Source organism: Nannospalax galili, unplaced genomic scaffold (genome assembly GCF_000622305.1).
Source record: "Nannospalax galili isolate Female #2095 unplaced genomic scaffold, S.galili_v1.0 scaffold150, whole genome shotgun sequence".
Lineage (NCBI taxonomy): Eukaryota > Metazoa > Chordata > Mammalia > Rodentia > Spalacidae > Nannospalax > Nannospalax galili.
This window is the reverse complement of record NW_008329320.1, coordinates 667004-680746: the sequence shown is the minus strand read 5'-3', so window position 1 is coordinate 680746 and position 13743 is coordinate 667004. Positions and strand designations below refer to the sequence as shown.

Below are 13743 nucleotides of genomic sequence, written 5' to 3'. Positions count from 1 at the left end.
TTTGATGATCTTAAAAATGTTAAGATGGAAAGACATTCTGACAGGCTCACAGTGGTTAGTGGCAAGGATGGAGTCTGAACCTAACTCATCTCACTTGATTCTGAAGGCATAGAGTGAGGAAGGGCCCCAACCTTACAACCCAGTCTGAGTGTGCTGTCTGTGAATGTTGAAAGAAAGAAAATAAAGAACAAACATAAAATGCAGCTCATTCTGGATGAACAGGGAGGCATGAATTTGTGGCTTTTCTGACTACTCTGTTTCTACTCTGCCATGAGAATCTGGTTCTGAATAAGGTTTACAGCTATTCCAAGTTTCTTTTTCTAGTCTGCATGACACAGTAAATGGAGTGCCTAGATAATGTAGTAAACTAATAACTAAACCAGGACACTATTTTAGATCTTCCATATATATATATTCAATGCTTACGTACAAATCTTGGTCAACATCTTTACATGTCAGTTCAATGTAAACTTTCATTTCAGATGTATCTCATTCAATATAAATATCTAATTATAATTTAGACAAATGCTATTTATAAGGAATGGTCTTGTTCTTTCTAAGAGAAGAAATGGAAATAATTGCAGAAACCATGGAAGAAATATATATCTTCTGAAGACACTGAGGAAAGCATTTTGGGCGAGGAGGTGATCAAAGGGTGAGAGGTTCAGAGGGGACACATTAAAATACTGGATTGGGGCTGGAAAGATGGCTCAGCAGTTAAGAGCACTGATTGTTCTTGCAGAGGACCCGGGTTTGGTTCTCAGCATCCACAGGATGGCTAACAGCCATCTGTAACTCCAGTTCCAGGGGATCTGATGTCCTCTTCTGACCACACACACATATGCACACACACAAAATAATAACTAAAATATTAAATAAATTTAAAACAAACAAACAAACAAGGAACAAACACTAGGTTGTTTCACCAGCAGTCCATAAATCCCCTTTTTTTCTGCTAGACTGCTTTCAAGAATGACTGTCTGTTCACCATGACAGACTTTCAGTGCACAGACTAAATTCCCTGTTTGTATTCCTGCTTCATTAGGAAGCTCTCTTGGGATCATGGGTCGCTATTCCTTTCAAGTGGATCACTGTACCTTAAGAGGTTCAGGAAGAAGTGCTGAAAGTTTTTCTGCATATTCATGCATTTGAGGGTGGAAGAAGATGGAACTCGTGTGCCACAGGCGTTCCATCTGCTCTTGTGCCACTGCGTTTACCTTCCTGGTGAAACACAGAAGCAGTTATGTATGCAGATCACCAGTAGGCACCACTATCCCCACCCCACCATTAACTCTAGATTTATGGCTACTTCTTAAAGTTTCAAGAGGCAGGTTTCATCTACACATGAAAACAAATTGCTAACAGTGGGGGATGCATTGGTCCCTGAGGTAAGTGTTCAAAGCAGACTCAATGATGCTAAATTAGGGATTTTAGAAAAGAAATTCCCTGTTTAGGAAGGATATAGGCATAGAATTTCCTCTATGTTTTGTTGTTAATCATCCCTGAGTGGTTCAGAAAATCGAGTCAACCACATGTACAATATCAGCAGTTATTCTTTCAAAGGAGATTCCAGTATGTTATTGGAACAGACGTCAGTGTTGACAAACATTTTATAATGCTGAAGCCACATTCTTTAAAGGAGTCTAACCTTATAGATCAGAAGGTTCATGCTGAGGTTTTGTTTGCTTCAAACTGTTTATATGATTTTGTATCATTGACTCTACTTGGTGGATAACAATCCAGTAATGAATATATGTTTCATGACCATTTCTATTCTTCTTGGGTAACCTCACTTTTTCTTTTCTTAATAATGAGCAAAAGTCTTTAATTTCTTTAAATAGGATTATTTAATTCTGATGAGTTTAAGATTTTTCTTTTAAATTTATGCTTTTATGGATCTTTTTCTAAGAAATGTACATATCCTCCACCCAAACTTTTCTCTTGTATTCTTCAGTATCACTGATGGACTGGTTTTATAATTACATTCATCGGTGCCTTTTGATGAGAACGACAGACGATTGAGAGCTTATGTAAAACACACCAGGAACCCTGCAATGTGACACTGGAGTGTCTCAAAGTACACAAATATCCTTTTTTGTTGCTCTTGTTGACTATGGAAGAAGAGTTGTATGGTGTAAATGCACTATGAGGCGCTTTACTTATCCTCAGGCCCTAATGAATAAAAAACCCTGGCATGAAGTTTATCTTAGCATCCTGTACCGCATATTTACTATGTTTCTGTTATTAACTGCAGGTTCAACAGAGCTTAAATACTAATTACAATAAAAGTTCAGTTAAGCAAATGTGCAACAAGAACAAGCAAAGAAGACTCATATTGAGGGACAGCAGTAACTAAGGGTGGACAAATATATGGGGCAATATATGAATAGGCAAGCCTTGAGAAGGCAGAGAAAGGTGTTTCAGTTTGATCTAAAGGGCAGCAGTTCTGTATGCTATTAACACCTGTTACACCAAAAACTTAGGTCAACAGTAGAATAATTTTGAGAAATATCAGAGTAAGTAAATTCTTCTACTGTGGGAATTGATAGTACTTTAAATTTTTTATTTATTATTTTTATTTTATGTGTATGTGGGCATTGCCTGCATGTAGGTAAATGCACCCATGTCGTGCAATGCCCACGGAGGACAGAAGAGGCTGCCAGATCCCCTGGAACTGGAGTTATAGACAGTTGTTAGCTGCCATGTGGGTGCTGGGATTCGAATCTGGGTCTTCTGTAAGAACAGCCAGTGTTCTTAACCTCTGAACCATCTCTCCAGTCCCATTGTTAGTACTTTTTTTGTTTTGTTTTGGGTCTTTTTGGTCTTTTTGAGACAAGGTCTCCCAGTAGCCCCAGCTGACCTGGAACTCACTATACAGACCAGGCTGGCCTCAAACTCACAGAGATCCACCTGCCTCTGCCTCCCAAGTGCTGGGATTAAAGGTGTGCTCCACCATGCACTGCTTCCCTCTAGGAGGAGATAGAGTTCAGTGTATCTTATGCTTTTTTTTTCCCTTTGGACTCTTTTCCAAGGAAGCACTCCTGGGATTAGTGTTCCACAAATCTCACTTCAGAAAATTGTGAAGTGTCAGTAAACTCTTAAAGAGATGAGATACTTGATAACAGCATGGTTTAAAGAAATATATCTGAGCCACACGACATGTGGAACAGAGGGGATGTGGATTACTTAATGCAGAGGCCTAGAGCTAGGTGAGCAAGGTGGCCTTATACTGAAGAGAAGAGATCCTACAACACTTGTGTTAATGAGAACCAGTAGGAAGAAGAGCCAGTAAGAAATGCGTTTCAGTGGAGGCATCTGGTCTATGGCATCAGATTTGGCTGTAGGAAATGAAAAGCAGGAAAAGTCAAAGACAGAACAAATTCCAGAACAGCTGAGGAATGCAGCTGCTAGCTCGCTCTCCAGCTCCCTCACAGAGCAGGTGGCTCATACGTCCTTCTAGAAGAACTGACTTTGTGAGTAGAAATGGTTTCGTGGAGATGATAGATTTAGTCTTTGAAATGTTGAGTTTGAGCTGCTAGTGGAGTATCTTGGGGCAGGAGACATTCTTCAAGGTAGTGAGAAATCTGGGTGTCTTGATGCACTCTCTGAGTGTATTCAACTTTATTGTATGTTGGTGAGAGTCCAAGGCTGAAGATATCAAGCTAGATAAGACAGTTGAAAACAGAGTAATTAAATAAACAGGATGGGAGGATGGTGGTAGTGGGAATGTGTGAGTAAAAAGAAGTAAAGAGAGAAGGAGAGAGGAATAAAGAAGGAACTGGGATTGTGAGTCAGGGGTCAGGTGGGGAACGGCAGCAATACAAAAGTCATGAAAGTGAGTGAGAGTGGTCAACAGTCAGGAACAACGTCAATGTTACTGGGAAGAGTCAGTGATAGTATTTAAGTTGTTCTCTGATTTCACAAATGTTTGTATTTTACTTTAGTGTGCAACCAAGATTTATTTTGGATGCTCCTTGGGACTGGTGCCTCCTGAAGACAGTAGAAAAAGAGAAGGCTAAGCATGGAGGCCAAGCCACTTCTCCCCCGCTGATAGCAATTGGAGGAGATCCCTTGGCTCCCTACTCTGTGGGCAGGGCCTCGACCTATTCAATTTACCTTAAATTTGCTGCTCTCCCCCCATGAACCTACTATTAATTTTATTTGCCAGATTCTTAAGATCAAGAAGAATAGCATTAAAATGGGATGGCCACATAGAAATCAAAGGACAAGGGAGGAATGTGCTGAGGGTCTGTATGTAAGGGAGTTAGTTATGGCTTCACACAAGCTCAACATTAATTGCTTCATACATTTCCAAGTACATTTCCAATTAAGGTTGCATCTATTTCTTATTATCATTTTTTTTTGGTCCTTTTGAGAAAGGGTCTCCCTGTAGCCCCAGCTGGGATTAAAGGTGTGTGCCACCACACCCAGATCTCTTATTATTATTTATGTCAGTTTCCTAGAGTCCATGAGGAATATCTCTCATGGATCTAGAAGTTATTACCTACAACTCATTCACCTGCCTCGTGTATATTCCTGTCTTTGGAAAACTGTTTCTAGTGAGAAATTTAGAGAGACACTCCAATCATGCCTCATGCCATATTGCATGTGCAATAAAAATGACCAAAGCTTCCATTGTGAAGGAAAGAAAACGGAAGCATCAAGACTTTTTTCCTTACTGAAAAAACTATGTAGGTGTATATCAGCCATAGACTGTAATCAACTTTTAAAAACTAGGATAAGTCAATCAAGGGTTCTGAATGGCATGGATGACTGTTTCCCGTATGTTCTTCTGGAGTGAAAATCCTGAGGATTTGAAGGATACTCACGGGTGGCAGTGACCAACACTAACAGTGACAATCCCAGAGAAGAAATCCAGGTATCTGTTTCCGTCAGAATCAAATAGCCACTCCATGTGTCCCTGGTGAAGCAGCAAGGGCTTCTGGAAATATGCTGTTCTCACAGGAGAAAGATGTTGTTTATGAATCTCCAGGATATGGCTATAAGCAAGGGACTACAAAAAAGACAAATTAAAATCTGCTTTCTTTATTGTTAGGTCCTATACAGTCAACAGCAGGCCAGTGTATCAATGCCCAGTCCCTCTAGTAACCTGAATGTAGGGCTGATACCCAATATGCTACCTGCAGGTAACTGAAGCCCTTCCTCTTTAGCAGATGAAAGTTTTCCTTGTGGTCTTTTTAAATTTGTGATCCCTTTCTTGAGCATACATGAAGAAGAAGGGAACTGGAATTCTTACCTCTCAATGGAAAGCCTTGTTTTTAAATTGACTTTAACATGTAAAAAAAGCAGGCATTGGAAATAAATGCTTGAAGTGATGCCATTTTGTTGTTAGAGGTTTTTAAAAAAAATGAAATTCTGGGTAGTATCGGCAACTGAACTCAGGGCCTTTTGCATGCTAGGCAAGTGCTTTACCACTGAGCTTTATCCTCAGCTTTCCTTCTATGTTCTTGTGTGTGTGCACATGTGTGTGCCAGTGCACATCCATGTGTAGCATGGATGCACATGTAGTATATGTGTGTGGAGCCCAGAGGTCAATATTTGGGGTTTTCCTCAATTGTTCTCCACTGTGTTTTTTGAGCCAGGGTCTCTCATGGAACCTAGAGGTCACTGATTCTGCTAGATTGGCTGGCTATCAAGTTCCAGGGACCCTCCTGTCTCTGCACCCCCCATATGGTTGGGATTACAGGTGTGTCCTGCCATGACCAGTTTTTTTTTTTTTTTTTTTTTTTTTTTTTTTTTTTTTTTTTTTTCTCCACTTCAACCTCCGCGTCTGTTTTTTTTTTTTTTTTTTTTTTTTTTTTGTGTGTGTGTGTGTGTTCTACAGATCCAGACTCAGGTCCTCGTGCTTGCTCAGCAAATGCTTTACTGACAGAGTTATCTGCCCAGCCCACTGTTTTAAATTACAAAACCTCTCCCAGTGCTTTAGTTTTTTTCCTGTTACTATGATAAAATACTCTGACAAAAGCAACTTCATGGAGAAAGGGCTTATTCTAGCCCACAGTTGAGGTTACATAGTCTAGCATGGTAGGGAAGCCATAGAGGCAAGAGCTAGGAACTGCTCACACTGTATCTGCTGTCAAGAAACAGCGAACAATGACCAATGAATACATATTCTCAGTTAGCTTATTCCTTTTTATTCAGTCCAAGCCCTCAAGGGAAGGGTCCCACCACAATTAAGATGGGTCTTCTCACCTCAAGGAATGTAATCCATCTGATCTCCCATAGGCAAACCCAGACTCCCACTTCCCAGGTGATTTTAAATTCTGTCAGGTTGACAATTAACACTAAACATCACACCCAAGTTTCTCTTTTTTGTTGATTTCTCTTGATTATTGAATCTACAATTTATGACATACGAATATTATATAGAATAAGAGGATTACTGTGTGTGAGAAGGAGAGAGGGTGGGGAGGATAGAGAGCAAGAACAATCAGTAGTAGTCTGACAAGAGAAAAATAACTTTAATTTTTGGTGGGGAAACTCGGGAATATTGTGTGATGTGTTATCATGAGTTAGTCAAAATAATAAGGCTTAAAAAAGCAAATGAGTGCTTTCATATTAAAAACTTTTACTGAATTTTTGTGATTTTCATACAATTAATTTGATGGTACTTAGATCCCCCATCTGCACCTTCCCTCACTGCCTGAACCTAATTTAATGTACTCTATTTTATATAATATAATAATATGATATAAGGCCTACAAAGTCTAACTTGTGTCCCCAAATGTCCTTCATGTATGGAGTCCATGTACTGTTTCACAGTTTGGATATGAGTGGATCTGTGTAGTGTCTGCATTGTCTTAGATAGTCTCTTTCTTGTGTTCGCTGTCTCTGTCTCTCTCACACATGCTCATCAATTCTAAAAAAAGGAAGCAAATGGTGCAAGACGGTTTCAGGCTTTCCCAATGACCTGACCGATGGGATATCTAGGGTAGGATAGTTGACTGACAAGCAGGGTTCTTTGTGGGTCCTTCTGCTGGAAACAATGAAGGAGTTCTTGAGGCCTCCTAAGTAAACCTATTTTTCTGAAACCCTGAGTCTTACCTGGTATCTCTCAGGTGAGAAGTCACATGATGGCATTTCGGGCTTTGTATGAAATGTGAGCTTAGATGCGGGTGTCCTGGAAGCACCTACTAAAATGAAGCGAATTAGCATCCTCAACAAACATCGCATAGGTCTGTCCACGGCAGTCACTTAAGTCATCCTAATCATGGCCCTTAGGCAATTTTCTTTCTTAGTTGAAGCAAATCATTTAAAACAGGTTTTAGTTTGTATTTTATCATTGAGATATCACAATGATGGATTTTTCTGGAGGATAAAAAAGATCAAATCTGCTACAAAAAGATATAAAGGATGGGAAAGTAACAAATTTCCCCATAATGCCCCTCATAAGCTTAGAAAGCAAATCCTCTTCCTGGTTGGCTAAAATTTTCTCTTCACTTGGCAAACTTTTGCTCACTCTGTCTACAATGTAAGTGTTCACTTTGTTAATAGAGGTGCTTTTTAGACTCTGAGTTGCCTAATACCTAAACCCCATTATGTGGACAAGTGTCTGGCATCTGGTTGGTTCTCAATAGGCATGAGATTAATGGTTGTTGACTGTTCTTGTGAGGTACAGGGATTAATATCTGAATTAATATCTGCAAACTGATCTAGAAGACAGCCCCTTTACATCTCAAAAGACGACCAACCTAAGACCATGACAAAAAGGAAATAAGCTGAGCCTAACCAGAAAAATCGAGTGCTTGAAACTTGGAAAAATTTTCAGGTTGGAGTGAGGTATTAAAATACTACTCTTACTTGTAAGCTAAAAGTGATACAGTCATTTATTTAAGCTTACCATACCAGTAAGAACAAGAACGAAACTGCAAGTTTTGGCCTCAGTCTAGTATTCTTTTGTCTGTTGTTGATCATTTTTTGCAATAGCACAGACTCTGACCTTTCTGTATTCGTGGGAAGGAACAATGAAGTCGGAGACTATCAGAGCTGAAAGAGAGGTCTAGATCCCTTGTAAGTACTCTTGGAAAAGAATGTTTCTAATTTTGAAGATTCAAGGTCAGTTTCCAGACATTCTTAGAAAGAGCTGAGGAAGTGATGCCACTTGTGCAACATGAGGGTTTTGAATGTATGGATGAAATGCTAGTGTTGTGTGGCTTTGAAGTCACGGTCTTGACAAACTCAATGAACATTTTTTTTTTTTCTAAATGAAGCAGGAAAATAACAGCTCTGGGTGTATTTTCTTTCAAAGAAATATCACTCATTTTTCTGTTCTATATAATCATTAATGTTATTAATCTGCTCTTACTTTAAAAGTAAGTGGCTTTTAGCTATCCATGCATAGAAATGACAAGAAAAAGATTGCTTAAGTTTTCTGAGAATTTCACCTTTTGAAAAGATTGTTATTGTGTGCCTCTGTGTAAGTTATTCTCCTGAAATAGAAAAAGAAAATGCTTGTTTCTAAGAATTCAAAAATTCCTTTATTCCATCAGTTTTATTTTCCTGTGTGTAAAATTGGAGGTACCCAATGAGGAGACTGTAAGTCCCATGACTACAAGGCTGCCAGGATTATGAGAGTAGCCTGGAAAAGGAAGAGGGTTGGAGAGAAAGACTTGATCAAGAAAAGCCTGGATTTATCACAGCCAGGGCAGAGTCATTCACTCATCATTTGTTCATTCATTCACTCACTCATTCAATAAAGGAGTAAGATTACAATGGTGAGGCAAAGACTCTAAATAAAATACATAAAATACCACATTAAAGGAGGGAAGAAGGACACATGGTCAGAAGGAACTAAGGGAAAAAGCAATAGAGACAAGTGGCAATCAAACATGGAGAAAAGTAACTATTTGGTAAGTGAAATAAATCTACATAGTACCCCCCAAATCTTTCTTGTCATACTCCCCTTCCAGTAAATAAAACACATAGTCATAATGAAAATCTATGGATTAAAAAAATGCTTTACTTGACATAAAAATATCTTCAGAAATAATTGCAGGCATTCTTTATGTAAAACACCTTGTGTTTTGAGGATATTGTAAGAGTTGAGGGTTAATAAGGCTTTTTGTGTTCTTGGAAACTGTGTGTGTGTGTATGTGTGTGTGTGTGTGTGTGTGTGTGTTTATGTGTACATACGTGTGTAGAAGAGGAGGTGGGTAAAAGATAGCTCAGGTTTGGGTTATTGGTGCTGAATTCTAGGTCTTTTGTGAACTGTTATATTCATGTATCATTTTATTTTTTTTAACTTAGATCTGATATTGTCTTTTTAGACTAAAATCAGATGACAGCTCTGGTTTTCATCCAATTCACCAGTTTCCACTTCATTTCACATGGACAACTGAAAACATTAAAATGTAACTGAATTTGGAAAACAGTGCCACTTATGTAATAAATGCCAGTGGATAACTGATTTAATTTCCCAGCTGCCTAATTTTCATTTTCACCACAGAAAAATCACTTAAACTTTGTTTTCTTTCTCCCAAATCATATTAAAAATAGGAAAATTATTGGGCAAGGTAAGTGAGAGAAATCAATGTTTGTGAGCTTTTATGAGTTCTCAGGGAAACTACTTTTGTAGGGTAACAGGTTTTCTTATATCTAAAACCAGTTTTCAACAGAGAGAGTATTTATCAAGGACTTCTTCACTGTCTAAAATGAAAAAAAGGAATAAAAATCTTTAAAAATGTACAATCTGCACTGTGACTTATTCAAATGTTGTGTCTTATTTCTGCAGAGCATCTTAGGTAACTTAAATACACGTGTCCCATTTCGCACCTCATCTTATACTTAGCCAGAGATTTTTTAGGAAAGGAAGATTTTATCATCACCGGAGTTGAGGCAGTGGCAGATCGAGATGCCGTCTCTTATGGAAGCCTGCTGAAGCTAGGCTGGAGTCTAAAGGTGAGAGGAGCAAAGACTGATGGGAGAATGTACTTTTCTCATTTGCTCCCTCTGCACTGGGTCTGCCAGCTGTCAGACTGGAGGGTGGCTTCCCCCCTGGTCCTACACTGTTCTGCATTTGCAGAGCATGAAAATCTTGTTGCTCTGTGCTACCCAATCCCTGACAAGAACGGTAAGATTCCGATTTCCCTTCCACATCGTGTGTGCTCTGAGTAGAAGGATAACCAGTGCTACATGGTGCTTACCTGTCAGCAGCAAAGCCTGTTTAGAAGTCTTGGCTATTGACTGACCATTGGCCTCTCTTTGTGCCCACTCCTGCTCACTTCCTCATCTTCTCTGGGGTTATTTCAGTTTCCCTTCCTCCACATCCTTCCAACACATGCCCTTTTGTGGAGTAAAACAGAAGCAGTTGCTACTTCTCACATGCAAAAACTCCACCTGATGTTTTGGGGCTAGTGGATATTTCTTTGACTTTTTTTTTTGGAGCAATCTTTCTGAGATCAGCCTAGGGTGCATGTGAGGGGTTTGCCATTCAGGATAATTTTAGCTTTTCTTTAAGAAAAGTTTTCCCAGGAGTGTTGGGGGAATTTCTCAGTGGGCAATGGGCATTATTTACCAACAATGTGCTCTCCTGTGTATCCTTCCTTTATAAGAGAGAAGACATGTCAAAAAAGGTATATTGGAGCACATTCTCCCCCTACCTGGAAAGGATATGAATTTTGAAACTTCAGTTAACTATAGAAAGGATGAACCACTAAGATATTTTTGACCTTTTATACTGAAAAATTGTTTGTATAGCTTTGTATACGTCTTTTGATCAAAATGACTATATATCAAGACAAATAAGGTTAAATAGTTTATGGATGAAAATACCATGTAGTAAATATATTGAAATTATGGAAGGATTGTGATTTATTTTATTTTGCACATCTTAAAACCCTTAAAATATGGTGATTTCCCTATCTGCCATAACCTCCTCCCATTTGATTTTTCTATTCTCCTTTACTATGATTTCCTAGATATATTTACTTATTTATTTGTTTAAACCTATCCCACCTGTGGCATATGCAAGGGCTTTGCTTGCTCATTATGATTGTATTTCCATTATTACTACATGCACAGCAGATGCTCAAGTATTTTCCATGTACCAGGCAGGTGTTAAGTGTGTTCAATGAGCATGTTTGGATGAACAAACACAGGCATACACACGTGTACACACATATGGACATAGTCAGTAAACAAGTAGTCAAAGGTCTTTGAAAAGCCAAGGGAAAAGTGTAAATTAAGAGGCGGCGTGGCATGGGTTTGCAGGATCACATTACTTCTGTAGCTCCCTTGGTAGAACTATGTTTAGGAGTTGCAATGAATTGATCAGGATCTCTAAGTGACAATGGGAGATGACCATGAAGTACCACCCTCTTCAGTGGCTGGTAGGAAAAAGCAAGTCAACAAACAAATATTTCTGAGGATGTAGAGAAAAGAAAATTGTGATATAAGGTTGCTTGGAATGTAAATTAACACAGCTGTTACAGTGAAAAGAATGGGGTTTCTCCAAACACTGTACATAGACTTATCACATGATCACACTGTTCCATTTTGTCTTGAATATCTAAAGGAAATGAACAGGGTATTAAATAGAAGCCTGCATGCCCATGTTTATTGTGGCTCTACTAACTACAACCAAGACATGGAATCAGCAGAGGTGCCTAGCTCAAACCAGACAAAATCCCAGCATAGACATGGGAAATCGGTAAGGAATCCCAACCCAACCTAAGGAACTTTGGCAACTGATGGCTGCTGGGGGTGGGGAGACAGTCTCTTACAGAGATGGGCCTCTTGGTAGGTTAACCAAGCTCTCCAGTGCATGAACCCATACCAAAAGACATTTGGGGAAACAAATCAGACTCCTCCATAGCCTGTATATATAAAAAATAGAGTCACTAAATTGGGTGGGGGCAGTAAGTGGAGGTATGAATAGGGGAGGGGATCTAAATACCATCAAATTATATTGTATGAAAATTGCAAAAATTCAATAAAATTAAAAAAAGTAGAAAAAATGGACAAAGAAAATGTGGTATATATTAAAATATTGTGCAGCCATGAAAAAATTAACTCCTGTCATTTGCTGAAAAGTGATCAGAACTAGGTAAAAATGTTGGGTATTGTGACATACACTTGTAATCCCAGTTCTGGAGAAGCAGAAATGGGTGGATCCTTGGGGTTTGCTGGCCAGTCACCCTAGCCTACTCAGTGAGAGAATCTGTCTCAAAAAAATCAAATTGAACAGCACCTGAGGAACAACACTCAAGGTTGACTTCTGGCCTCCACATGCATGTGCACACACACCTGTAAACACATGTGAACCTACATAAACATGCACACACTAACACACACAAAGAGCATCAGGCATATATTGTTTTATAAAATTGCAATTGTGCATGAGACAATAAGAGACGAAGGAAGGGGAGAGAAATAGGAAAAATAAGGAAGAGGCAAAATTGATTATAATGGGGGAATGGAAAGGGTCTTCTATACCATTTATAGTATGTGCAGCATAAGGTCTCATTATGACACAAAAATATGTAGCCAGATGGCTGCTTAAGTTTGTGTTTTTAGAAAGGAAATTAATAACGAAGCTGTGGGATTCCAGGGAAACAAGATCCATATGAAATGGCATGTAGGATATAATCCATAAGGCACCCAGTGCCTGGCTGTCTCAGATCTCCCTGAACTTCTTGTTGCTGCTACAGAGAGAGAGAGGAGAGTATGAGGAGGGGGTGCTGGTTAGTCTAGCTCTGGCTTGGATTATCTCAGGAAAATAGCTCAGTAATTGGAGTGTGAGTGTATGTGTGCTTGGGAATCTCACTTCCTACAGGCCCAATGGAAATTTATGAGGATGCCTCATGTCTTTTTAATAAAAATCACCAGGATCTATATGTTGAATTTAATAATACTTTTTTTGACTTATTTTCATTTGATTTCTTCTTTATATTAAGTTTTAATTTTGACGTTGTGCACAGCCAGGTTTTATTATCTATGAGTTTCAATTCAGGACAAATAGGGGGAGTATTTTAAAATATTAACTCTGAAATGGGAGCACCAGATCAGATAAGCTCATAACCATTCACTGTGCTTTCAGGTATATTTCTAAAACCCCACGACCCATCCAAGTTCTAGGCAACCTCTCAAATTCTAGGCAACAAGCTCCAGAGTTTAGGCTTTCCCCTCTGCTGACCCCTCTGCTGACCCATATCCCTTGGTTTCGACTCACAGCTCAAGGATGGGTACGTCTTGAGTATTCTCAAAGACGAAGTCTCCAAGTGGAAGGCTCTCCGCAAATGTCTCCAGGCAAGAGCCATCTCTTCCAGGCAGGAAGCAAATTCCAACAGTGGAAGCAGGTCAGTGGGAGGATGGGCTCCAATTGCTCACTGACCAGCTGGACTTTGAGATTAGAAGGGGGAGGAAACTTTAGAAAGGGAATTGTAGACTTGTGGCTATTAATGACTTCAAGCAAACCTTACAGCCTGGCATTGTTTGCCATGGTACCTTAAGTGGGAAGAAAAATGAGTAAGAGCAGAAAAGCAGGGAAGAGAAAGAGGAGACAAGGAAAGAGAGAGGACAGAAGGGAGATAAAGAAAGCTGAGAGGAGGGAAAAAGGGAGGAAGAGAGAGAGAAGGGAAGGGGAGGAGAGAAAGACAAAGCAAAGTTCACTTGGATTAGTTTGGTTAGCTTTGTAGTCAACCACGGAATCACAGGGTGAACCTCTCTTTGTAGAAGGGCAGTGACAGGAGTGGCTTTGATGTAAATTGTTTGCCACACACTCGT

At 39.3% G+C, this 13743-nt stretch overlaps 1 protein-coding gene across 3 annotated transcripts in view; it reads right to left on the bottom strand.

Moving 5' to 3' along the window:
• The window catches only part of Agxt2 (alanine--glyoxylate aminotransferase 2), a 35861-nt gene extending 22324 nt beyond the window's left edge, over positions 1-13537 (bottom strand). For 2 of the 3 annotated variants that reach the window (XM_008835331.3, XM_029564617.1), the window contains exons 1-4: positions 13190-13537; positions 7066-7154; positions 4830-5014; positions 1098-1221 (exon numbers count right to left, since the gene is read on the bottom strand). In XM_008835331.3, coding sequence (XP_008833553.1) covers positions 1098-1221; positions 4830-5014; positions 7066-7154; positions 13190-13277 — 486 coding nt within the window. In that variant the 5' untranslated portion in view covers positions 13278-13537. The remainder of the gene's footprint in view (positions 1-1097; positions 1222-4829; positions 5015-7065; positions 7155-13189) is intronic. The other variant, XM_008835340.3, reaches the window with a different exon arrangement.
• Positions 13538-13743: the final 206 nt, after the last annotated feature.